We start from the raw sequence: 25,155 nt of genomic DNA on the forward strand, positions 1-25,155 counted from the left end.
TGATGTTAGGTGACCATTTTAGGTCTTGAGATATGATAGAACCTAGAAATTTGAAGGTCTCTACTGTTGATACTGTGTTGTCTAGTATTGTGAGAGGTGGAAGGGTGGAAGGGTTTCTCTTAAAGTCTACCACCATTTCTACGGTTTTGAGTGTGTTCAGTTCTAGATTGTTCTGGTCACACCACAAGGATAGTTGTTCAACTTCCCGTCTGTATGCAGATTCATCATTGTCTCGAATGAGTCCGATCACTGTTGTATCATCTGCAAACTTCAGTAGTTTAACAGATGGATCGTATGAGATGCAGTCATTAGTGTATAGAAAGAAGAGAAGTGGTGAGAGTACACAGCCTTGGGGGGCACCTGTGCTAATTGTACATATATCTGATGTGATTTTTCCTAGCTTCACCTGCTGCTTCCTGTCTGTTAGGAAGCTTGTGATCCACTTACAAATGTGTTCAGGTACCGCTAGCTGATTTAGTTTGATTAAGAGAATGTCCGGTACGATGGTATTGAATGCTGAACTGAAGTCCACAAAGAGGACCCTGGCGTAGGTCATTGGAGATTCAAGATGTTGAAGGATGTAGTGTAGAGCCATATTAACAGCATCATCTGTTGATCTATTTGCTCGGTATGCAAATTGCAGGGGGGTCTAACAGTGGATGGGTTCAATTGTAGAAGATTTAGCTGTTGTTGGTGTGTCTGGGATGGAGGTTCTGCACATAAGTGGTTGAGGTTTCTTTTCAAACCTGCAGTAGAACACATTCAGGTCATCTGCCAATTGCTGATCTCCTTCAGCTTGGGAAGGTGGTTTGCTGTAACAGGTGATGTTTTTGAGAGTTTTCCACATGTTTGCTGGTTCATTTGTTGAGAATTGATTCTTTAGCTTTTCAGAGTAGTTCCTTTTTGCTGCTCTGATCTCCCTTGTTAATATATTTCTGGTCTGATTGTACAGCATTCTATCACCTTTTCTGTAGGCTTCCTCTTTGGAATGACGTAACTGCTTGAGTTTGGCTGTGAACCAAGGTTTATTGTTACTGTATATTTTCAAGTTCCTGGTTGGTACACATAGGTCTTCACAGAAGCTGACATATGATGTTACAATATCTGTTAGTTCATCTAGATCTGCAGAGGTGTCTTTAAAAATATTCCAGTCTGTGCAGTCAAAGCAAGCCTGTAGCTTTAACTTTGCTTCCTCAGTCCAAGTCCTCACTGATTTAATTATTGGTTTTGTGGCTTTAAATCTTTGTTTGTAAGCAGGTACAAGGTGAATCATGCAATGATCAGAATGGCCCACAGCTGCTCTTGGTAAAGCCCTGTATGCATTTTTTACAGCTGTGTAACAATGGTCTAAGATATTATTGCCTCTGGTGGGACAATTTACATGTTGAAAGTATTTTGGTAGCTCATCTCTTAAGTTTGCCTTGTTAAAATCTCCCAAAATAATGGCCAGTGAATCAGGGTATTTGGCTTCAGCCTCCATAATCTGATCAGCTAGGGTTTTTAGTGCCTTTTGTACAGATGCTTGGGGAGGGATGTAAATTGTAGAAATTAAGAAGGAATGAATCTCACGAGGAGAATAAAAGGGTTTGCAATTAATAATTAAAGACTCCAAGTTTTCATCACAGAATTTTTGTATAATGGTGATGTCTTGAGACCAGCTGTTGTTGATATATATACATAAGCCTCCTCCCCTTTTTTTCCCTGATAATTTTGCATTCCGATCACCCCGAAACATTTGAAAGCCCGGTAAATGCATACTGTTATCATCAATTTCCTCGTTTAGCCAGGTTTCAGTAAAGCATAGGGCAGATGCGTTGTGAAAATCAGAATAGCATCTATTTAAGAGCAGTATTTCATCCATCTTGTTGGCAAGTGAACGTAAATTGGTAAGAAAGATAGAAGGGAGCGGTTGTTTTTTAATTCCCTTGTTCCTTAGTCTATTTAAAATTCCCGCCCTTTTACCTCTTCGTCTCTGCCGGCTGCGTATGTTTTTGGTGATCCATGGTTGCCGGGAAATGGCTTCCTCCTGTGCTAAAATCTCCTCCGCGTTTGTAAAGACAGGTGGGGTTGAAGTTGCAGATAGCTGCTCCTTAAAGAAATGTTCTTTAATTCTTAGCAGATGGTCTCTTGAGTAGGAAATCCGTTGAGAATTGCAGGGAATAGTAGAAAATGAAAAAACTGTTTGAGAGCATTTCACCGAGGCAGCCTTTGTCGGCGCCATCTTGTATAGCCTATAGTATAATGTAACTTCCTTTGGTGTATACAACCTGTTAGCCCAACAGGAAATATGAAACTTTTAAAAAACCAATGCTATATATGCCAGGACTATTTTACTATAACAGCTATAGTAACAGAATCGGAATACTTTCTCTCCCCCCTCCCGCTCCACACACACAAACAGCTGTGGAAGGAAGCATGAAGTGCTCCAAAATATCCCGGTAGATGGCTGCGTGGACCCTGGACTTAATGAAGCACAGTGGACCAACACCAGCAGATGACATGCCCCCCCCCCCCAAATCAGTACAGACTGTGAAAAGAAAACCAATGATTTCCAGAGTATGGAGGAAGAATGGAGAGGCACACACAACAAGATGCTTGAAGTCTAGTGTGAATTTTCCAGAGTTGGGGAGCTGGTGTTGGTTCACTGGGCTCCATTAAGACAGTTCAAGCCATGATTTGTCATAATTGTGATGATTATGGGGTTTAGTTCACGAAAAAACCAAATCCACCATGTCTGAAAACCGACATTTTTCATAACTGCCACAATACATTTTTAAAATAAGATTTATCAATTGTTATTACCTGCTTTTATTATTGGGAGTAAAATGAATCTTTTTTTAAAAAATCCAGTTTCCAATAAAACTATTAGATAACCTTTATTTCACTTTAATTACAGGTCGAGTGAGAGAGAATCACTGAATTGAAATAATTATGTGATAACAAAATAGCATTTATGACTTTGACATTCTCCTTTCCTTTTTCTAACACGTTGGAAAAGAAAAGGATAGAAAAACAGTGATAGCAGCAGGACACCAATGGCTGAGTAATGAAAACACCAGTCTGACAATATTGAGCCTCTCTTTAAAAAGACAGAGAAAAGTGTGTCTCTTAATCATTACTTACCACAAGGGTAGCTCAGAACCTGGATGTCATCAATGGCAATGTAGCCATTTCTTCCATCTGAGACTTCAGCCTCAAATATTACCTGTCAAGGAGAAAGAAGAAATGTTTACAACACATACTGCAAAGGAATTCCCATCGGTCTAGAGCGGGGAGTGCATTTTCTCATTAAAGCCAAATGTTCTGCTGTATTTCACGAACAGATTTAATCGTGTTCACTGCTTTTTATTTATTCAGAGATTAAGTTCTTAATTAATACTTGTCAATGCTCACTTTCCAGTGGCCTGTTATGCAGAATTTACCATTTTAAAAAGTGCTAGAGCTTCCCAGGTGAAAGAGACATGATTTTTCAGCTTTTTTCCACGATATTGTCTAGGAGACAAGCCTTTCAGAGTGACAGTGAAAAGTAAAAACTGAATTTGCCTGCAGCTATTTTTATTCTTTGCTAAGCATGTGATAAAAATGTCACACAAGAAATAATGAAGGCATTGGTATTATACTATGGGCAGTAGCTTGGAATTACTCTCTACTATGAATAGTCCTTTGCCTGGTAAGGGCTAAGAATTTTCATGAAAAAGTGAGGGTGCACATTTGGGCAATGTTCCTTTGGAATTTTGTGGGAAGAATGGAAAAATTTTATGTGTAAATACCATTTCCCATGCTATTTTTGGAAAAAGCCCTCACCCTCTTATATAGCTTTTTAGGTGGCAGAAAGTACAAAGTAGGAAGAAGAATGGGCAAAAATATCTCTTCCTCCTTCCTTTCTCCTACTAAGAGATCCCTAAATCTAAAGTTTATCACACCATATTAAAGTTTATCACACTCAACTTAGATCTATCCTAATGTAACACCTGTTCTCAAAACTTAATGGACTGTATATACCATTCTGATAGCCTCTATATATTCCTTCCTTCAAGTGCCGAGCACCAGGGCCCAGATATCTCCTAAAAATTAATGTGCTGTACATTGTCATTCAAGTTCAAAAGATCTTAAAGTTTAATTTCTGGTAGAGGGTTTGAACCCACAGTACAATACCTAGCTATTGCCCAACAATCTCCAATAATGATGAAACTGATAATGTGATGCCTATTGGTAGAAACAGAACTCATTATATTTAGGCTATTTGTTTATATTGTGAATAAATTGGGGTGGCAGGGTTGATGCACACTTTTCTTTTTTGATTTTTTAAAAAGAAAAGTAAGCAATGTTTCCTTTCTTGAAAATAATCTTTGTTATAAATATTTTAATTAATTACAGTCTTATCAAGATAACTTATTTGCCAATTATTAAATATGTTTATTGAGATAATCGGGTAATCACTGCCACTAGAAGCAGCAGAAGGCAGGAGAAGCAGCAATGGATAGAAACTAATCAGGGAGAGAACTAACTTGGAACTAAAGAGAAATTTCCTACAGAGAGAACAATCAACCAGTAGAGCAACTTGCCTTCAAAAAGCAAATTTGCTAAAATTACCAGAATCCAAAGAAAACAATAAACTCTTTATATATGCATGTACATTCAAATGTGCCATGTGAAAAAAATACTTATCTTATTTTTAAAATATTTAGTGATGTAAAACAAGGAAAAAACATTGACAAATAAATTGGTCTTTTGACAAGCCTAACATTTATAATGAAGAGAAGGGAGATAATCCCTTTTTCACAACAGGAAATAAACAACAACCATACGGCCATGAGCATGTTATTTTAGCAACAAATTGATAATTGATAGTATGCAGAATGCGATTTCCGCAATCATTACATGATCTATAGAAATTAGCCACCTATGCACATAGAGAAAGAGAGAATATTTATGAGACAGTCTATCACAAGTGTTTCAAAATATTGTATGTTTAAATTCTGCACCCCAACAGTTGTAGTCACTTTGTTCCAAAGAAATTTTAATTTTAATAGACAGTTGTAACCCATAGAATAACCACAAAGAAACTTGGTTAACTGATAAAATCTAGAGGAAATCTATAGCAACAATGTTTTGGGGCACAGAGAATCCATTTACATTATCCAGTTGTCAAATTGCATGTACTAGATATATCGTTCTAAAGAATAATATTACACACAGCCAGGGGTGGGCTACTGCCTGGATTGGGGGGGGGGGAATACAATGGGGTAGGAAAAAATGTACACTGAAAGATGTTGAAAGAAAATGCAGGGCGTCCTGCATAAGCCACGTCCACAATGTGGTAGTAAAATTTTTGGTAGCCCTTCACTGCACAGAGCTTTCCCAAAGAGAGATTGCAGATTAAGAGTTCCAAACTGGAAGGGGAAGGGACGAAGTTTCAAGGTATCTGCACCAGTAGTAGATTTCACTTACTTCCTTACTGGTTTGGAACTGTAAATGCACGTGCTCGCTTTGCTCAAGGCCATTCTGCACATGTGCAGAATCTTCTGTGCATGCACAGATCATCCATGTTGTTGTCCAGGAGGGTGGGCGGAGTCTCCCACGCCACTGGTTCACCCAATCCGGGGCAAACTGGTAGCAACCAATCACTGAGCCGCACCCTACAATCCCTTAGGATATATTCAGTAGTTTAGATGCTTATAACTTCAACAAGCATATGTCTCTGAGATATGAGCAAATAAAGGATTGGATTCATTTGGATCTCACTGTGTCATCTTTGGGCTTGACACAAACCTACCATATTTTTAGGCATATAAGATGCACCCCTTTCCACCCTAAGAGGGTGATAATTTCGGTGTGTCTTATACATCGAATACAGCCATTTTTGCTGTCCTGAAGCCTCGCCCCTGTGTCTCATTTTTGCAAAAACTGGACCTGTGTTTTGCAAAAATGGGGTGGACAGAGTATCTGTGAAGCCTGCAAAGAGCTCTTGGGTGCTTGGGGATGACAACAATGCCTTTGTATTTGCAAAAATGGGCTGTTTTCCACCCTTTTTTTCACAAAAATAGGGTGGACAAAGAGTCTGGGCAGCTGGAGACTAGGGAAAGGCAAAAATGCCCCCATTTTGCAAAAAATGAAAAAATGGAGGCATTTTTGCCACCCCCAGCACTGTGGAGCTTCTGCAGGCTTCCCAGGCTGTTTGCCCACCCCATTTTTGTGGGGGGGAAATGGGCAAAAACCCCATCCCATTTTTCCCAAAATAGGGCCATTTGTCCCATTCCCCAGCACCAGAAGCTCCCTGCAGGCTTCCCAGACTCTTTGCCCACCCCATTTTTGCGAAAAAGTAGTGAAAGACAGCCCATTTTTTGCAAAAAATTGTGATGGTTTTGCCTTATAAGTACCTCATCTAGCATGACTAGAGAAGGAATTCTGGGAGTTGAAGTCCACTAGTCTTAAAGCTGGGATGTTTAAGACTTGTGGACTTCAACTCCCATTCCTGAGCTAGCACAATGGGAGGAGAAATTCTGGGAGATGAAGGCCACGAACCTTAATTCTGTCAAGTCTGAAGTTTGTAAAAAGTGTACACGGTTGTAAAAAGTATACATGTTTGTAAAATACACTGGTATTTTAGTAAATAATATATTACTACACCTTTTGGTTCAGAATACTTTTCCCCTTGTTTTCCACCTCTAAAATCTAGGTGTATCTTATACCCCGGTGCATCTTATATTCTGAAAAAATACAGTAAATACAAATTCAGCGTCCAGTTCTTGACACTTCTGTTCTGGATTTCTCTTTTTCCCCCACAATAAATCTAATTAGAGAAGCCTCAGTGAGCATATTGTTATCAGGTGTAATAAAATCCTAAATTCTTCTCCACCTTGCGTATTCTCTAAGCCAAGGTTCCCCAAACTTGGCAACTTTAAGACTTGTGGACTTCAACTTCCAGAATTCTCCAGCCAGCTATGCTGGCTGGAGAATTCTGGGAGTTGAAGTCCACAAGTCTTAAAGTTGCCAAGTTTGAAGACCTCTGCTCTAAGCATATTTGCTCAATTTTTGATTCCTTCAACTGAACTGTTTTCTGTTACTCTACAATAATCTGATTGGTTCCATGTTCCACTTCTCCATATGATCAATAAATGGTTCTGACAAAACAAATGTTTTCTCTTTTTCTTCTGGCAATTTATTTCCCCCTTGCTAGGCTTTAGTATATATCATTAAGATGAGCAGAGAGGCAGAATTCAGAACTGTCCAAAACCTAATGGCCCTTATCATTTTAGCAGATCATTCAGCTGGCATATTCATTTTGTTCTTTCTGTCCAACCACAGGAAGACATGGATTCCTCCTAGCTTAATTATCTGAAGCTTGAGTTGAGATGTAGGTCACTCCTAATATCTGGAGTCAAGAACATTAAAGAATCGGAGGCAGAAGGGAGAGATGTCCCAGCAACATAGAAAAAAAATTACATATCAGCTTAAAAATAACAGGAATTGTACTTTATGCTATTTTTTCCTCTCATTCTGCTTAGATGGAATCCTAATGCATTCTGATCATGAAGTTCCAGATTCACTTCAGTAAGGTGGTTTTATAATTAATTGAAGGGCTTGCTAAAACATTGTTTTTCTTTCTTTACATTAAAAATATAATATAGAAGCATGTAAGTAATTCTATGTATGTTAATTATACTGTATTTCTTAGATAGAATATTTTCTCTGAGGTCTTGGAAAATAACTAAAATTACTGTAATGACCTCACCCAGTGGTTTCATGCATATATTAAATAGGAGGGGAGAGAGGACCGGGCCCTGAGGCATCCCACAAATAAGGGGTCTAGGGGTTGACCTCTGTCCTCTGCCAACACCAACTATGAACAATCAGTGAAGAAACCACCACAGCACAGTGCCTCCCAACTCTAGCTCCCTTAGTAATTCCAGAAGGATACTAAGGTCAATGATATTGAAAGCCATTGAGAGGTCAAGTGGCACCAAGATAGAGGAATGACCACCCCCATCTCAGGCTCTCCAGAGATCATCCATCAGCGTGACAAAGCCGTTTCCATGCTATAGCGAGGTCTGAAGCCAGATTGACAAGGGTCCAGATAATCCATTTCTTCCAATGACCATAGAAGTTGAAGTGCTACTACTTTCTCTACAATCTTTCCCACAAAGAGTAAGTTGGAGACTGGACAGAAGTTCTTTAATTCCACTGGATCCATGGAAGGCTTCTTGAAGAGAGGTTTCACCACCACCTCCTTTAAAAGTTGCAGTAGGCTCCCTCACTCAAGGATGCATTAACTAAAGCCTGAAACCAGCCTTGTGTCACCTCCCTACTGAAGAAACCACCCAGGAGGGCCACGGGTCCAACAAACAAGTGGAAGAACCCATTGCTCCACAGCCTTCTCTACTTCCTCAGGACTCAGAGGCTCAAATTCATCCCATATAACAGGTCTAAGACCTGCCCCTGTTATCTGCCCAATGGAGTCTAGGTCCATCCGAATCTGAGTGATTTTATCCAATAGAAACTGAGCAAACTCCTCAGCTCTATCCTGCAGGGGCACCTCAGTTCCCCCTACATTAAGGAAGGAATGAGTCACCCTAAAAAGGGTGGCTGGGCGTGAATCATCAGATGCAATAAGTGCATAAAATGTGAGCATTTTGCCTTCCATATCATCACTAAATAAGTCCTAATAAAGGCTCTTAAAAGTGTTTGGTCAGACTCAGAGTTACTGGTCCTCCAGTGTCACTGTAGATGTCTCTTCTGGTGCTTCATCTCCCGGAGCTCCTCATTAAACAAGGGCATTTTCCTGGATCAATTGGCATGGAGAGGTCGCAAAGGCACAATCCAGACTAGTGCTTCCGATGCCGTCCTATTCCAGCAGCCACCAGGAACTTAGGCAGATTGTCGACAGAGTATCACCTCAAGCTCCTTCAGGAATCCTTCTGGGTCCATTAGGCATCTTGGTGGAAACACTTAATTGGTTCCACCTCCCTGCGGTGGGGGAGTAGCATCCTAAATTCTAACCTCAGTAGGAAATGATCTGATCATGAGAAGGGAAAAGATCTATGCCCCTTAATTCCAGATCATCTCTCCACTGCCCGGAGAGGAATACCAGGACAAGTGTGTGCCCCCCCCCCATGAGTTGGACCCTGAACTACTTGGGTCAGGTCCATGGTTGTCATGGAAGCATAAACTCCTGAGCCGCATCCAAGGGATTGCCAAGTGATGGCAAATTGAAGTCCCCCAGCATCATAAGCCTGGGGAACTCCACCACCAACACATCTACCACCTCTAGCAGCACAGACAGGGCTGTTGTAATGCAGTTGGGAGACAGGTACATTAACATCAAGCCCAACTGAGTCCAGCCTCAAGAGGAGAGTCTCATACCCAACTATCTCCGGGGCAGATATCCTATGAGGACAAAGACTTTTCCGGACAATGACTGCCACTCCACCACCCCTTCCCTGGAGTCGTAGCTGATGTTAAATCTGAAACCTGTCTGACAGAACTCTGAGAGGGAACATGCCCCCTCTTGCCCCATCAGGTCTCAGTTATGCATCCCAGGTCAGCCCCCTCTTCCAGAATAAATCATGAATGAGGAGGGGCTTTGTTGACAACCGACCTGGCATTAAGCAACAGTAGCCTGAGGTCAGGGCCTTGACTTCCCAAGTCACCAGGTATATGAGAGGAGCTGGAACAAGTAATTGCTTTGAAAGAGCGAGTCCTAGTTCTCTAAGAGCTGCCTACCCCTTGCTCACCATATCTACCTCTCCCAGTAATGACCGTAATACTCCAGTTCTCAACCTCCCTAGAGATCTCTTCCCCACATCTATGGCTCTCCTCCTTCTTGGCAGGTCAGGCTCCCCATTTATGCCAAGCAAAGGGTTATATCTGGGTCCTCATCTGCTTCTGTTTACACACTCAGCAGAGGAGGCTCCATTCTTTGCCTCCAGCTCACTCATTCTCCCCGAAACTCAGTCACTTTCAATCCATCCTGACACTCTTTCCACACACACACACACACATTCACACATACCACCCCAAGATAGAACCAATCTGTAAATTAAAACAAGATGATAAAGCAGAATAATTAAGACAAGATAATGACATTCATATTATAACTGCAATCCTAGGGGACTTGAGAGAGTAGTCTATAGGGAAGTGAATTATCAGAAAGAAAACACCACCCTGATATGGACTATGGTTAGGACCCATAATTGTGGCTTGCCAGTGAAACACATCCTTTCCAGCCAGTTTCTTCCAATGGAGGGACAGCAGGCAGACTCAGATGGGGAAAACAAACAGACTCCGCAACAGGCAAACAGTTCTTTTTGTGTTTCTTCTTTAATTCTTCCACAAGCCTCCTTATGGGTTTCCTGGAGTAGGCACAGATACTTTTCTACATCTAATCTATCTGTAATGAGGAGCACTGTGGCACTGGCTCATTTTGCTAGGAGGCTGAGTTGAAAAGTAGCACGTTTCTGTTCAAGATCCGAGTTCTGCCGGAGGTGGGGAGGAAGGGTGACCTCCCATTCTTCATTCCAGCTCCTGCTGAGGACATAGTGATCTCGTTTGCTGTGTTGTATTGAAATAATAATAATAATAATAACAACAACAACAACAACAACAACAATAATTTATTAGATTTGTATGCTGCCCTCTCCTGCGTATGTGTTTATTTTATTTATTTTAGTTTGTCAAACATTATCCCTTTTCTTTTCTCCTATTGTCCCCTTTTCCCAATAAACACTTGTCCCTGTCTACAGCTTCACTGGTTTTAGGCAGAAATTTCTCATTATAACTTTCGTGACATGCAAGACTGTGTGATTACAAAGCCATTTCATACGTTTCAGGAAACATATTAAAAGGTTTCCTAGAGCAAGGTTAAAGGGGGGTGAAGATGAGTAGAAAAACTAAGAATTCCTCCTGGACAGGCTAAGACATGTTGGGAGATTTAGACTTACAGCCTATTGTAAATTCTTTTCCTAGAGAACCCTTGGATGAAGAGGGCTGCCAGGGAGGTTTAAAATTACCTTTCCTCTTGATTTGTAACAATAGTGGAAGTGACAGCACTCCCTTTTGTACAGCAGGCAAATCAAGGACAAGATTGTCACATGGGTATAAAAAGAAGAATAACAGCAGAAGATACTACCAGGTCTAGGGAAATAAGCCTTTGTTCAACTTTGGAGTATCAGATGGCCTCCCTCCCTCCCTCCCTCCAATACCTTACACATTCACGCTAACAACCGCGGTACAACTGCATCGAGAGGAACCACTCGAGTACATGATCATTTCAGGCAGTGCGAGTTCCTCCTTGAAACAGTAAACTGGGAAGGGATGTCTCAACATGCATTTTTACCTAATCCACAAAATTTTTGTTGACATAATAAAATGACTCTCCCATGTGAAACTTCCAGATAATTTTTGCTTAGCTAATTTAGAAACCATGAAAACATAATTATTTCCCTTTGAATGCTTAAGTAATGCTGTGAGGCTGGGTTTTCTGCTGACAGAACCCTGGGGATTTAAAAAAAAAAACAGTAAATCAAATACTTGGCTGGAAAATTTGTAATGTAGCTTCTTAAAGATGTGCTAGTTTAAAACATACCTCTCAGGAGATTTGAAAATGGAGTTAAACGGCCATCTACTTGTTTTTTTTAAAGCAGTCTGATTTTAAAGAGGTTGGTTGGCAAATGTTATCTAGTAAATTTACCTAATGATAATCAGATGAGGCAGTTTTTCCCATTTGCCATTATTTTTTCAACAAGGATTTAAACCTGCCAACTGATTGCACAAGTTCATTGTTTTATTTCATCAACTGGGCTACTGAATTATCCAATCATAGTTACTGATGTGAGTTCTCAAGCAAATAATAAACTTCAGCAAAATCAAACAAAACAATTTAAACCAGGCACATAAAGAATTGATTCAAATTATAATTACTCTTCTCTCTCTCTTTCTTAACAACCACTGAGGAAGGAAATGGGACCATTTTTGAAATACCCTAATTACAGGGGGTGTCAAACTAGCAGCCCGCGGGCCAATGCATCATGCACAGGCCCTGCCCACCCCAGCTCCATGATGGGAAAAGTATCATGTGTACGGGCAACATAATGCCGCAAGTATTTATTTATTTATTTATTTATTTATTTATTTATTTATTATTTAGAATTTGTATGCCGCCCCTCTCCGCAGACTCTGACTGTTAGAACAATTAATCCGTGGAACAACTTGCCTCCAGAAGTTGTAAATGCTCCAACACTGGAAGTTTATAAGAAAGATTGTTGGAAGTGGTAGGCTTTCCTGACTAAGCAAGGGGTTGGATTTGAAGACCTCCAAGGTCCCTTCCAACTCTGTTATTCTATTCTGTTCAACACCAATGCCATAACCTGATAAAAATCAAGGCTTTGCATTGTAAGGTTGTGATGGGTCTAGTAATCGGTTAAGTTAGATCAAAAGACCCTACACAAGACTCTCACTTGATGTGACTCTCCCATTAAGAGACCTACTGACCACACAAATCCCTTATAAGCAGAAGAACACTACCACTGGACACTAAAGTCCACTGAAGATGTTACTTAGCCCGATAATGATATGTTTGGAAATCAACCCACAAGCTCAGAGAACAAACGTCCATTCTTATTGTGATGTATTTCCACTAAAAGCATGTATTGGCCAAGCGAGTGTTTCTCAACCTTAGAAACTTTAAGCTATGTATATTTCAACTCCCAGAAAGCTGGCTGAAGAATTCTGGGAATTGAAGTGCACAAAACATAAACTTGCTAAGTTTGAGAAATCCTGGCCCAACTAATGTAAGATAACTCAGATAATGTAATGTAAGGTAATTCATCTCTGGAGTGCAGCAGGATTGTTTGCACCCAATTTGTTCCAAATCTTGATTTTGATACAGTCGTATCATCTTCCAAAACAGCTACCAGAAAATCCATGCCACAGCCATGTCATATAACGTATATTACCACAGTGGAGAAGGGAAAGGAGTATTCAGGTTTACCCCAATGCTACTTCAGATAGTTGCATTTCAAGCATTTGTGGCCAAATAAATGGCTTTTACTAGGGTTCAAACTAGGTGCTCCTATCATTTTAACTCTGCAATCGATTTCCTCATCTATTTTGTACCGGTAATGGTAACTATTCACTATTTCAATGAACAGCAAAATATTTTATCTATATATTACCTTATTTTTCCTGAAATAAAATTACAGCTGTTATTATTTCTCTGTGCTAATTAATAGTTTTAAAAAAGCCATCTTAAAAATATTCTTCCATCTTAAACAATGGAGTAAAATATTTTTTGGAATAAATCACGTTAAGGATGCAAAGTAATGATAGAGAAGGTAGAATACAGTATAATATTTTCTGCATATTCTCAACAATAAATCAGATTTTCAAAATTAAGTCATCGTCATAATAATAGTTCACAATTTGATTTAACTAATGCAGAACTGATAAAGTTACGTTTTCTATTATTCTAAACAAAGATCATCAAGAGACTTGATAGATACAAGGATAACTACAAAGTTATTCTTTTATTACAGGGTAGTGATTCCAGAAAATTAGATTAGATTAGATTTATTGGATTTATATTCCGCTCCTCTCCGCAAACTCGGGGCGGCTCACAACAAACTCGGGGCGGCTCACAACAATTGGAACCAACTCCCCCCGGAGATTAGAACTGCCCCTACTCTTCCTGCCTTCCGAAAACTCCTTAAGACTCACCTTTGCCGTCAGGCATGGGAAAACTAAACATCTCCCCTGGGCATGTTAATTATACATGGTATGCTTGTGTGTGTGTTTGCTATTACATGGGGTTTTCTTAAATTGTTAAATATTTTAATTAATTGGATTGTTGTGACTGTTTTTACTTGTTGTGAGCCGCCCCGAGTCTTCGGAGAGGGGCGGCATACAAGTCCAACTAATAAATAAATAAATAAATAAATTGTGGTCTTAAGAGTTCTTGAATAACTTTAATCTTTCGGAAAATTAAGACCAACAGTCATCTTGGCATAGTGGTTGAAAAGATAAATTTAGTACTAGTGATTCTCAGGTTCAATATTATCTTCATCCATGGAAGAGCACAAGTCTTTTCATTTCAACTAACTGGAATATAATTCTGGGAAAAAGCAGACGATAAAGTTTGATGCATGCCATTTTGAGCTTCTGGGAGTGAACGCAAGAAGTAAATCTATTTAGCCAAATTATCTTACCCTTTCCTGGGTTAATGAATCCACAAACCTAAAACAGAAGACAATGAAGGTTTTTTTCTGAGCTTGGATGTATTTATGGAATGTCTAGCATTAGAGGAAACCTTTTCCTCACATCCTTTGGACTTTGTCAGCTGAGTCCTGAGCTACAAAAGACCTTATTTATTTCTAATTTATTTTGAAATGCACCTAGGGTGAGAGTTAGAAGAAATAAAAATTTATAAAGCCAAGAGTAAAATGGTAGACAGTTGAAATTTACAAGAAAAGTAGCTAATAGAAAACATATTGGCAGAATGGCAGCTCTTTCATCTCCTTTTGAGTTTCAGTTACAAAACTTTCACATTCATCTTCATGAGAGGAGACGTGTTTTACTCTGGGTTTGTTGTGCATGTTTGCTATTGCTCTACATTCCGGCTCCGACACAGGAGCTGACTGCCTGAAAATCTAAGCTTTCACTTTTATTGAATAAGGGAGAAGCTTGAAAATGTGACCCAAGGGCATTCTTAACACCAAGACAAACAAAGCAAATAAAATTCTCCTCAAAAAGCTTGGACTAGAAGTACATCTCAAAAGCCTAATGCAAAAACAAATCTGCCTGGGGAATTTTCAGATTTCAAATTACGAGGTGTGTGGATGAAATGAAAGCATGTTAGCGGCCGGTTCATTCTAATCAACAGTTTCCCAAAATCTAAATTTAGATAATGGGGCAATATTAAATTCATATGGGGTTTGGCAAGTGCCTGGGTTTGTCAGGCGGGATCATCATTTTAAATGCTTGAGAAAAGCAATATTAAAATGTGAACTGGGTGGGGGAGTCCATGTTCCCAAAGGTGGTAATTATATTTTTCTTGGGCAAGACCAAGTGATCCTCTCGACCCTCGTTTCTAGTCTTCTGAGTGCTCCGTGTATCTAGAGTTCTGTGTTACAGTAGCCTGAAGAAAATTGCTCTTAGAATTCTGAAAAGGGGGTGGGGGTTCAGGTAGGCACAGAGAATTATAAGTACTGCACAATCCTTCCTTTCAAATTTCAAAGATATATGAGGCTTTAGGAATAAGCACTGTAAGTCAATATGAATCCATCTATACCAGGAACAGGGCCAGATCCGGCCAGGGGTGGGCAGCAGGCAGGACAGGGTGGAATGCAGTTCCACTGGCGGAAATGAAGCTGTGTGCGTAGTTCCAGCTGACTATTCCCCCCATCCTCCTCCTCTTCCTCGAGAGGGGAGGCATACAAATTTGATAAAGAAATAAACAAACAAACAAACAAACAAACAAATAAAGCGGCGAGGAAACCAGCATCAGCAGGAATTGCAGGGGGGCCTTTTCCTCCTTCCTCTTTTCTCAACAGTTGATCGGCACCCATTCACCTAGCTACCCAGCCTGAGGCAGGGGATGACCCAGGAAGGAGAGCACGCCAAACGCAAAGCAAATTGTCACCCCAGAGAGCGACACTGGTGACGTTGTAAGTGAAGGATTTAACAGTTCACTTGAACGATGAAGATCGTTCAAGTTACTCCCACCTGGTCACATGGCTGGCAAGCCACTCCTACCCAGTCGCATGGCCATCAAGCCACACCCACAAAATAAGCCATACCCACAGTGTGGCAGTAAAAATTTTGGCTGCCCATTACTGGTTCCAACCCTCAGGGTGCTTAAATCTGGCCCATGGGGCCGCCCTGAAACCAACAAAGGACCGGCCTGCTATGCCTCTTCTAGAAAAAATAGAGCTCAGGAGGGCTCCAGGAGAGTTGCAGGAGGTCATTGCAGCCAGAAAGATTCACGGGGTTCTCTTGCACTGCTTTCAATGGCAGAGGGTTGAAGAAGGCTGTTGCAGGTGGAAACAGAGTTTGGGATCCCATTTTCGTTCGGAGAGTGTTTGGGCCACCACAGACAACCCTGACACAAGGGACATTGAGCTCACCATGCCCACCCTGGACATACCCACCCCAGCCCTCATGGTCAAACACAACACTGATGTGGCCCTCAATGAAATCAAGTTTGACACCCTGGATCTATACATTCTGTATACTAAGGCAAACAGGTTGTAAAGACTTCCAGCTGTCTTAAATCTGTTCTGCCGGGCTCTCTGGTATGAGCCTCCTGAAAATTCAAGGGTACAAATTTCAGACACACACACATTTGAAAATTCAAAACAATGTTCTTTATCACAAAATTCAAAAGAAACAAAGCACCCTTTTTGTATTTCAAAGAGCACTCGTCCCAAAACAACCTTGTAGGCTGTACAATTCCCTTAATCAGTCCTTAAGTACTTAGCTAGCAGCTGTGAAGAAACGTCACAGCCCTCCTTCTTCCAACGAAAAGAGACACACACAATTTGCTCTGCTTTGGTTTCAAAGGCGTGAAAAATCAACAAAGTCCGGAAAACAGCAAAACACGGTCCTGAAGAACTGCTATCAGATAATCTTCCACAACAGCCAAACCAACACGCTGCTATTTGTATCAGCAGCTGTAATTACTAGAGCCCCACCCAAACACAGGTGGCCTCTCTTATCTCCTGTAATATGTCCTCAATTGGTCTCTTCTACGCATAACTCTGCGCCTGCATGGGTCCAAGACGTCCGCATCTGAATCGACCGAAGATAATGGAGATTGGTTTCCTGGGCTGTGTGCCGAGTCCCCCTCTTCCAAGTCACCCCCACCTTCTTCTTCATCCGAGGAAACTGTACTACCTTCCTCTGTCGGCAATAAAACAGGCCTATGACATGTTGATGTTTCCCCTGCATCCACCTCCACATTCCTTGGAGCAGGAGCTGGGCCAGAGCCAACCACAACACAATCTATAAGCACATTGGTTTAGTGAGACAGCAGAAAAATATTATAATTGATATAAACTTCAAGGGTCATTTTTTGGGACGATGGGATAGAGCATTTTGGAGAAGAGATCAGTGTTGGGGAATAATCTCACCAATTTGAAAATGTGTGTTTTGTGATAGTCATTTTTTTCATAAGAAAGACCCCCTTTCAATTTTTTATTTGATTTTTTTGGGCCTTTATTATTTTTATAAATAACTCAAGTGGCAAGCACATACTCCTTCCTCCTTATATTTTCCCCACTGCCACAATCCTCTGAAGTAGGTTGATCTGAGAAAAAGTGAAGTCACGCAGCTGGCTTTTATGACCAAGCTACTGGTTTCTAGCCTGGTGCCTTAATCAATAAACAAAGCTAGCACACTTTAGTAGTCATTTTGTAAAAAGTCTTTTGACATTGTGTCAAAATGCCACCAGTCCAAAATCTTGCATTTTTTATTGGATACAAGCAAAACAGAACACTTCCAATTCATTTTAAGTGACTCATCGAGGAATCCAAGCAGATATTTTTTCTCACTTTTCAACATATGGAGTATCTTATAAAAATGGGTTTAATGATTCTAGTTCCATTCCATTCAAAACATGAAAGATATACCCCATGTTGAAAAGTCTAATTTTGTTCATTCAGTATATCAGTGACTGCAATTGAAAATGTCAAGACATCTTAAAAGAAAATGGAAGACATTTCCTCACTAGAGCTTCAGAATATTTTGTATTCAATGACAAAAGTTATTCTTAGAAACCATAATAGTCAGAAATGATTGTGCCAGTTAAAATTTAACTAAAGTTGTCTAAATGTATCTTTATAAAAGAAGAGAAAGAACACGTGACAGATCCCTGGCAGGACAACTATTGAATTGTTTGATTGCAATCCTCAATAAATAAGAAACATGGATATTGTTAGTGGTGCTTAACTTTGGAAAAACAAGCCAAAACCCATTGGCCCTTGTACAGTAGGGCATGTCTATCACTATCTTCTTTTCAGAAATGCTTCTCAGCTGTAACAAAAAGAAAAAGTTTGTAAAAATTTAGTATCTACCCCACTCCTAGAGGAATAAATTATTTGGGAAATATTAAAAAGGCAGAATATTATATTGAATATCTCTGGATGAGAAAAGGGCAAACATGTTCTAAAGTTAAAGCTGCTTCCTGCAGCTCCATGTCCACCTCCTTCAGCTCCAGGGTGATGGGAATAAGACCTTCATCATAGGAATAGTCCTCTACCCATCTCAGCAATGGCACATCAGCCAAGCCTGAGACACAGACAAAATCCTACAAAGTTAGCTAAGACCCCGCCCCACGGGAGTCTGACCACCAATCAGAATGCATTTCTTATACCGGAAAAGGAAACTCTGAGATGGGGCCTAACAGAGGATATAAAAAACTCAGGGGACTCCCATCAACTTCCTTTTCTTCTTCATCATCCTCAAGGCATGTTTCCCTGGAACCTCAAGCCATTTGGTCCTGTTTAATGTGGTCCATTGAACCATCTTTCCAAGCAGTCCCATGCTTCTAGTGTCTTTTTCCCCACTTGGAATCGAACCAAGAAGGATATTCCTTACAAGTCTTAAAAAGAAACATATGCAAAATAACTATTCAGAAGCAATTAAGAGTTTCTTTCTTTTCCTAGCCCAAATCATACACTGAAAAGGTCAAGTAGTACCTTCCTTTTATTTAATTTCAACTTGTAGGATATTACATAACCCAAAAATTACACAGCTAAAAGAACGAAACTCAAATTTACATGGTCATCTCAACTTCTAAACTCTAGTCAAGTCCAGACCCAAGTAATGAATTGTGTTTTCATCTACATTCTCTTCTCCCCCACAACTTTCAAATGAAGAACTTGTTTAACACTTGTTGAAGGCAAAGACCTCCAAGGCACAACAGGATCACCATCAAGGAAGACGAACCTAGGTATTGAAAACAAGCATGCATTTTTGAGCAACTTAATCAGTATCAAATTATGAGATTTGCTCACCACAATCCCATGAAGGTTGTAAAATTCCTACTCAGAAACACAAGTTCCTTCTGCTTTGTATCAAAATTAATTCAAGTATATTTAATTACTTCCAACCAATATCCAAAGCATGTATGTATTTTGCATTTTACTGTGAAGCTTCTGTGAATTTCTGACAAACAATGAATTTGGTAGCTGTAACAGAGTCAAATATATTTCACTCTAATCCCCTATTGTATCTACCATCACAGATGTCTAGTATGGAAAGTCAATAATTCTAGTTTCAAATTAAAAAAAGGAAACAAAAGACATCCTTGGAAGGTTCCATAAGTCATCTTTATAGGTTAAGAAAAAATTAAATCTATAATAACCATAGCAAGAAGGATTACAATGCCACAAATTAATCCTATTTAAAATGAGTACAATGGATAACATTCATATTTTATTATTTTATAAAAAAAACTTTCAATTTTTTTCTCAACATACCGTAATACCGAAATAGTTTTTTAGGCATCCAACAGTCTTACTGAATGCATATTCAAAATATTAACAAATATGAAAAATGAAAATGGGGGGGGGGGGGGGAGTTTAAAAGAAAATCAGATCGTACAACATTCATAACCAAGGATAAACATGTGTAAACTGCAGTCAATACTTTCTCAAAGTTTATACTGTGCAATAGCTTATACCAGTAGCAAACATTGTAAACCTTAAGAATATCTACGCAAATCTCCCTAAATGAGGTATGAATTTTTTTTTAAAGGCAGTATAAAGCTTTGTGCATGAAGACAGAAAAAAATCAGTCTATGTCTTTTTTTGTTGTTTTTTCTTTTTTTGGTTTCAAAGTGGTTTATTGCCATTAGAACATTCATGTTGTAATTTCTCCCCATAGGGAAGGTTTGTTGCCCCAAAGTTGTTGATTAAAATAACATTGTTAAGACAATATATATATAGTAGTTTATTACAATTGTTGATAAAAATCACAACAAAAGACCAAATTAAACCAATAATCTTTCAAAAGTCTATATCTATTACTATTGTACACTGTTTTATTGTCGCTGTTAGCCACCCCGAGTCTCCGGAGAGGGGCGGCATACAAATCCAATAAATAAATAAAATAAATAAATTATGACCGGTCACTTAGTGACTGGTTAAAGTAACAACAGACCTCCCTCGGGATACTTATGACCTGGATTTGAAGTTCCAACCACAGCTTCCTTCATGGTCACTATTTGTATTTTCAGCCCTCATTTAGCAGGGGTGGGTTTTTAAGATTTTAGCAACTGGTTCGCTGCCCAGTTGTTGGGTGAGTGTGGCCATGGGAGTTACTCGGCCTCCTGCACCATGGTGGGGGGGGGGGGCATTTTCGTCCTCTCTAGGCTCCGGAGGCTTCCTTCCTTCCTTCATCCAGGAGGGTAAAAATGGGCTCTTTTAGGGCTCCAGAAGCCTTCCGGAGACCAGAAACAGGCCCATTTCCAGACTTCCGGTAGGCCCATTTTTCACCCTCCCAGAGCCTCCATAAACGTCCTGCACTTAACTGGCATCCAAAACAGGCCACTCCTGGGAGTGTCAGGGTGGGAATGGCAGAGTTAGCCAATACTGTACTTGGAACGATCAGTTCGGTGAACCGGATTAAAATTAACATCAGGTTTGCCCAAATTGGTCCGAACCAGCTGAATCCCATCCCTGCATTTATGACTGTTTGTAGAATCCTGCAGTCACATGACCAAGATTTACAAAACAATTTTTGATGAAATTCCAGTTCCCAGTAAAAAAACACTCATTGCAAATAATAATAATAATAATAATAATAATAATAATAATAATAATAATAATAATTTATTAGATTTGTATGCCGCCCCCTCTCCGAAGACTCGGGGCAGCTCACAACAATGATAAAAACAATATTATAGTGGCACAAATCTATTATTAAAAGAAATAACTAAAACCTTATCATATTAAAACCAGTCAGCATAAATTATAAAGAGCCTGGGGGAAAGATGTCTCAAATCCCCCATGCCTGGCGGTATAGGTGGGTCTTGAGTAGTTTACGGAAGACAAGGAGGGTGGGAGCAGTTCTAATCTCCGGGGGGGAGTTGATTCCAGGAGGGCCGGGGCCGCCACAGAGAAGGCTCTTCCCCTGGGGCCCGCCAGACGATATTGTTTAGTCGATGGGACCCAGAGAAGGCCAACTCTGTAGGACCTTATCGGTCGCTGGGATTCGTGTGTGGTAGCAGGCGGTTCCAGAGGTAGATTAGATTAACTTAATAACTGCAGTGTTCTCTTAAAGACTAATGCATCCCAACCAATTGGTGCATTTACAACAGCTGATTTTTTCGGGGGGGTGGGGGGAAACCTTCACTATTAATGAATTTATTTTATAACTTGAAAAGTCAAACTCTTTTGGCTGTTTTGTTCTCTGGTTTCTTCAATCTGTATTAGTTTGTGTTCCTTTTTATATTCTCTTTAAAACTTAATAAAATTTATATAAAAACAGTCATTATACTGACAAAAATAAATGATGGGGCAAGGCAAAACAAAACAAAAACCCCACACCATAATCTTGCCCATGCTGTAAAAAGACAAACCTTTTGTTATGCAGTAAATTTATTCAGTGTCAGAATACCCAGGCAACTCTAGCACAATTCATCTTAAAGTTGAAAGCTATGTAGAACAATCTTTTACAAGCAACCATTATTTTTCTTTTTCCTTTCCTGTTTATCTTTTATTTACTGCCTTACAAATTACTATTGAATATATTGATTTCTTAAAACCAATGCACAGTACTAAAAGGGGGGGGGGGGGGAGATCTGTTTATATTTCAGCCCTCTCTGTGTCTAAGTATAACTTTGTGTGTTTCTGTATATATATATATAACACATTGAAATGTGCTATATCCCAGAATATTAATTATTAACTATTAATATTAAGATATTTAGTGAGCTGCCCAGGGTCACTGAGAAGTGGTTGTGAAGCTTGTGCTCTAAAGCAGTGTTTCCCAACCAGTGTGCGGCGGCACACTAGTGTGCCGCGAGACATGGCCAGGTGTGCCGTGAAATTCCTAGGGCAGCTCCAGCTGGGCGGGGCACTGCTGGTGCGGCTACTGCCCGATGCCGCTGTTGCCAGCGCTCTCCTGCTGGGCCCCAAAGAAGGAAGGCGGGAAAAAAGGAGAGCTTCATTCTTCGCACCGGCAGCAAGAGGAGGAGGGCGCCATCAGCAGCGACACCAGGTAGTAGCCAGGGGATGGCGGTGGCAAGAGCTCCAGGGCGGAGGCCCCAGTAGCGCCCCACCCAGCTGGAGCTTCCCTGGCAGGGGCAGCAACCAATGTCCTTGGGGGCCCGGAGGGAGGGCACTGGCTGTGGGAGCAGGAGGGTGCCGGGCCGCGCACACCTGCACCAGCGCACCCCAAAATGCACCCCCGCACACCCTTTTCCAAGGGCGCACCCGAAGCTGTGGCCGCCCCCCCCCACGCCTCTAGCCCCCTCGCGCCACTGGCTACTCGCCGCTGCCTTCGCCGAAAGCGCTTTTGTCCCGGGCTCTCAGCGAGGGGGCTGCAGGAGAGGCGGCGAAGGCGATCTCTCCCGTTCTCCGGAGGCTGGCGAAAGTGATTTTCAATGTTGGGCGCACGGGCCGGCGCGCTCTCTCCCCCCCATCCCCCTGCCGGCTTACTTTGAATGTGGCAGGGGGAGAGGGAGAGTGCACGCCGGCCCGTGCCCCCGACATTGAAAATCACTTTCGCCAGCCTCCGGAGAACGAGAGAGATCGCCTTCGCCGCCTCTCCTGCAGCCCCCTCGCTGAGAACCCGGGACAAAAACACTTTTGGCAAAGGCAGCGACGAGTAGCCAGGGGCGCGAGGGGGTAGAGGCGCGTGGGGGGCGGCCGCGGCTTCGGGTGCGCCCTTGGAAAAATCACTTTCGCTAGCCTCCTGAGAACGAGAGAGTGAGAGCGACAGAGCAAGATAGAAAGTGAGAAAGAGAGAGAGAGAGACAAAGAGGGGGGTAGAGAAAGAGATAGCAAGAGAGAGAGAATGAGAGAGAGAAAGTGTGAGAGAGAAAACAAGAGAAAGTGAGAGAGAGAAAGGGGGGAGAGAAAGAGTTAGCAAGAGAGAGAACGATAGAAAGAAAACAAGAGAGAAAGAGAGAGAAAGCAAGAGAGAGAGAAAGAAAACAAGAGAGGGAAAGTGAGAAAAAGAGAGAGGAGCAAGAGGGGGAAAGATAGAGAAAGAGAAAGAGGGGGAGAGATAAAGAGAAAGAAAGAGAGAGAGATGAGAGAGGAAGGAAGAGAGTGAGAGAGAGAGAAAAAAGCAAGAGAGAGATAGCAAGAGAGAGAGATAGAGAGCAAGGGAGAGAGAAAGACATAGAGGGAGGGAAGGAGGGAGAGAGCAAAAAAGAGAGGAAGAAAGAAAGAGGGATGGAGAGAGAGAAAGAAGGGAAGGAAGAGAATGAGGGAGGGAGAAATAGAGCGAAAGGGAGGGAGAGATTTTTTTTGTCCAAACTTTTCTTTAGCCGCCCCCCCCCCCCCCCCCCGGTTCAATGTTCCCCAGGATTTTGAAAATATGAATAATGTGCCGTGGCTCAAAAAAGGTTGGAAAACACTGCTCTAAAGAATGTGAAAGCTACACCAGAGGTTCAGCCATACTGGTCAGATCTCATCAAAGGAGCTTGACAAAGAATGTCTCTCCAATAAACAATATAGTGAGACGTGTTTTATTGAAATCCATACCAGCTCAGCCATCACTTGGTTCAACAAGAACCATACTATATGTTGGAGTTCCTGGACATCTGGTGACAAATTGTCTCTAGTATTGTTGACTGAGCAACTAGGGTCAACAGCTGAATGTCTACTGGAAGAAGAAGTGTTTATCTGTTGCAAATATATAAAGATTGGAGGAGGGGGATGATTTTCTTATTAAAAATCAACAGCCCAACAAAGAAGAGAATATTGGAAACGAATACATCTGTTCTGGAAAGAACAACACCCATAATGAAAAATAACAGAATAGTGACTGTCTAATCAATATTAATTTATAATACAAAAATGAAGTATTCCCAGAAGCAGAAATGGGAGAATGGCAAAGATTGGAGCGAAGAAATTGAAGCCTTTCCTGAAATAAGTCAGACTATAGGGGAAAAGCCGGAGTAGAGGAAACCAGTATACATAATGAATTGTTTTCATTTTCAAAACAGGCACCATCTCCTCTGCCTTCCCCTCTGAAAGAACAAGGCTTTCTAACTAAAGAAAAATAATTGAAGTAAAGAATAACTGAGGATCTAGAAGAACACAAAATCAATAGAAGAAGGTTGCTTCCCATATTCTAAAGCAGGGGTCTCCAACCTTTTGGACCAAATTCATAATTTTAAATATGGGGGGGGGGGGAGCTCTGGCCCCTTTCAGACCTACCTGTCTGCTTCTGCCTCCACGTGGGAGAAAAAGTGCCTGGTTCCTTCCCCTGCTCCCCTACTTTTTATTTTTCCTTCCCTCCCTTCCCCCCTTTCCTTTCCTTTCCTTCTCCCCCCTTACCTCTCCTCCCATCCTTCCTTCCCTTCCTTCTTTTCCTTTCCTGCAACCAGGTGAGGAGCTGCTCCTTGTCTCTTGCCACTTGGGGCTCAAAGCGGTGAACCGCATCCAAGAAGCAGTACAGCAGATAGAAACAGCCGAACTCAACCCTAGCTTTGCTATCCATTGCAGATGCTAGATTGATCTCCTGTAAACTCTCATCTCTCAAAGAGTCTGGCCGAAGTTTCCTGCACTGCTTCAGCGACCTCTCCTTGAGGGATGAGAGTTTGCAGGGGGACGATCTAGCGTCTGCAATGGACAGCAAAGCTAAGATTGACTTCTCCACTAACTAGTGGCCCAACTAACTGCCTGAAGGACCCCAGCCTATCCCTGGGAGTCAAAGCACTAAAGCGTGAGTGGCATAGGAACTTCAGCCAGGCTCATTGAGAAAAATGCAAAGATTTCTCTGCAGACCACCAACATTTTCTCGTGGACCACCAGTAGTCCATGGACTACTGGTTGGTGACCACTGTTCTAAAGAAAAATCCAGCACAAGTATTAAACAACACCAATATCTAAATATCAATTAGAAGCACCAGCTCACTGCAAGAAACAAACCAACTAATGTACAGCATAGCTGCCATTATAACTGAATACCTGGTATGTAAACTAA

General features: G+C 41.1%; 1 protein-coding gene across 8 annotated transcripts in view; it reads right to left on the minus strand.

Moving 5' to 3' along the window:
• PTPRK (protein tyrosine phosphatase receptor type K) overlaps positions 1–25,155 on the minus strand; it is a 484,094-nt gene that overhangs the window by 243,350 nt on the left and 215,589 nt on the right. For all 8 annotated transcript variants that reach the window (XM_070733486.1, XM_070733484.1, XM_070733481.1 and 5 more), the window contains one exon: positions 3,124–3,205. In XM_070733486.1, the coding sequence (XP_070589587.1) occupies positions 3,124–3,205 (82 nt within the window). The remainder of the gene's footprint in view (positions 1–3,123; positions 3,206–25,155) is intronic.

This window comes from Erythrolamprus reginae, chromosome 1 (genome assembly GCF_031021105.1).
Source record: "Erythrolamprus reginae isolate rEryReg1 chromosome 1, rEryReg1.hap1, whole genome shotgun sequence".
Taxonomy (NCBI): Eukaryota; Metazoa; Chordata; class Lepidosauria; order Squamata; family Dipsadidae; genus Erythrolamprus; species Erythrolamprus reginae.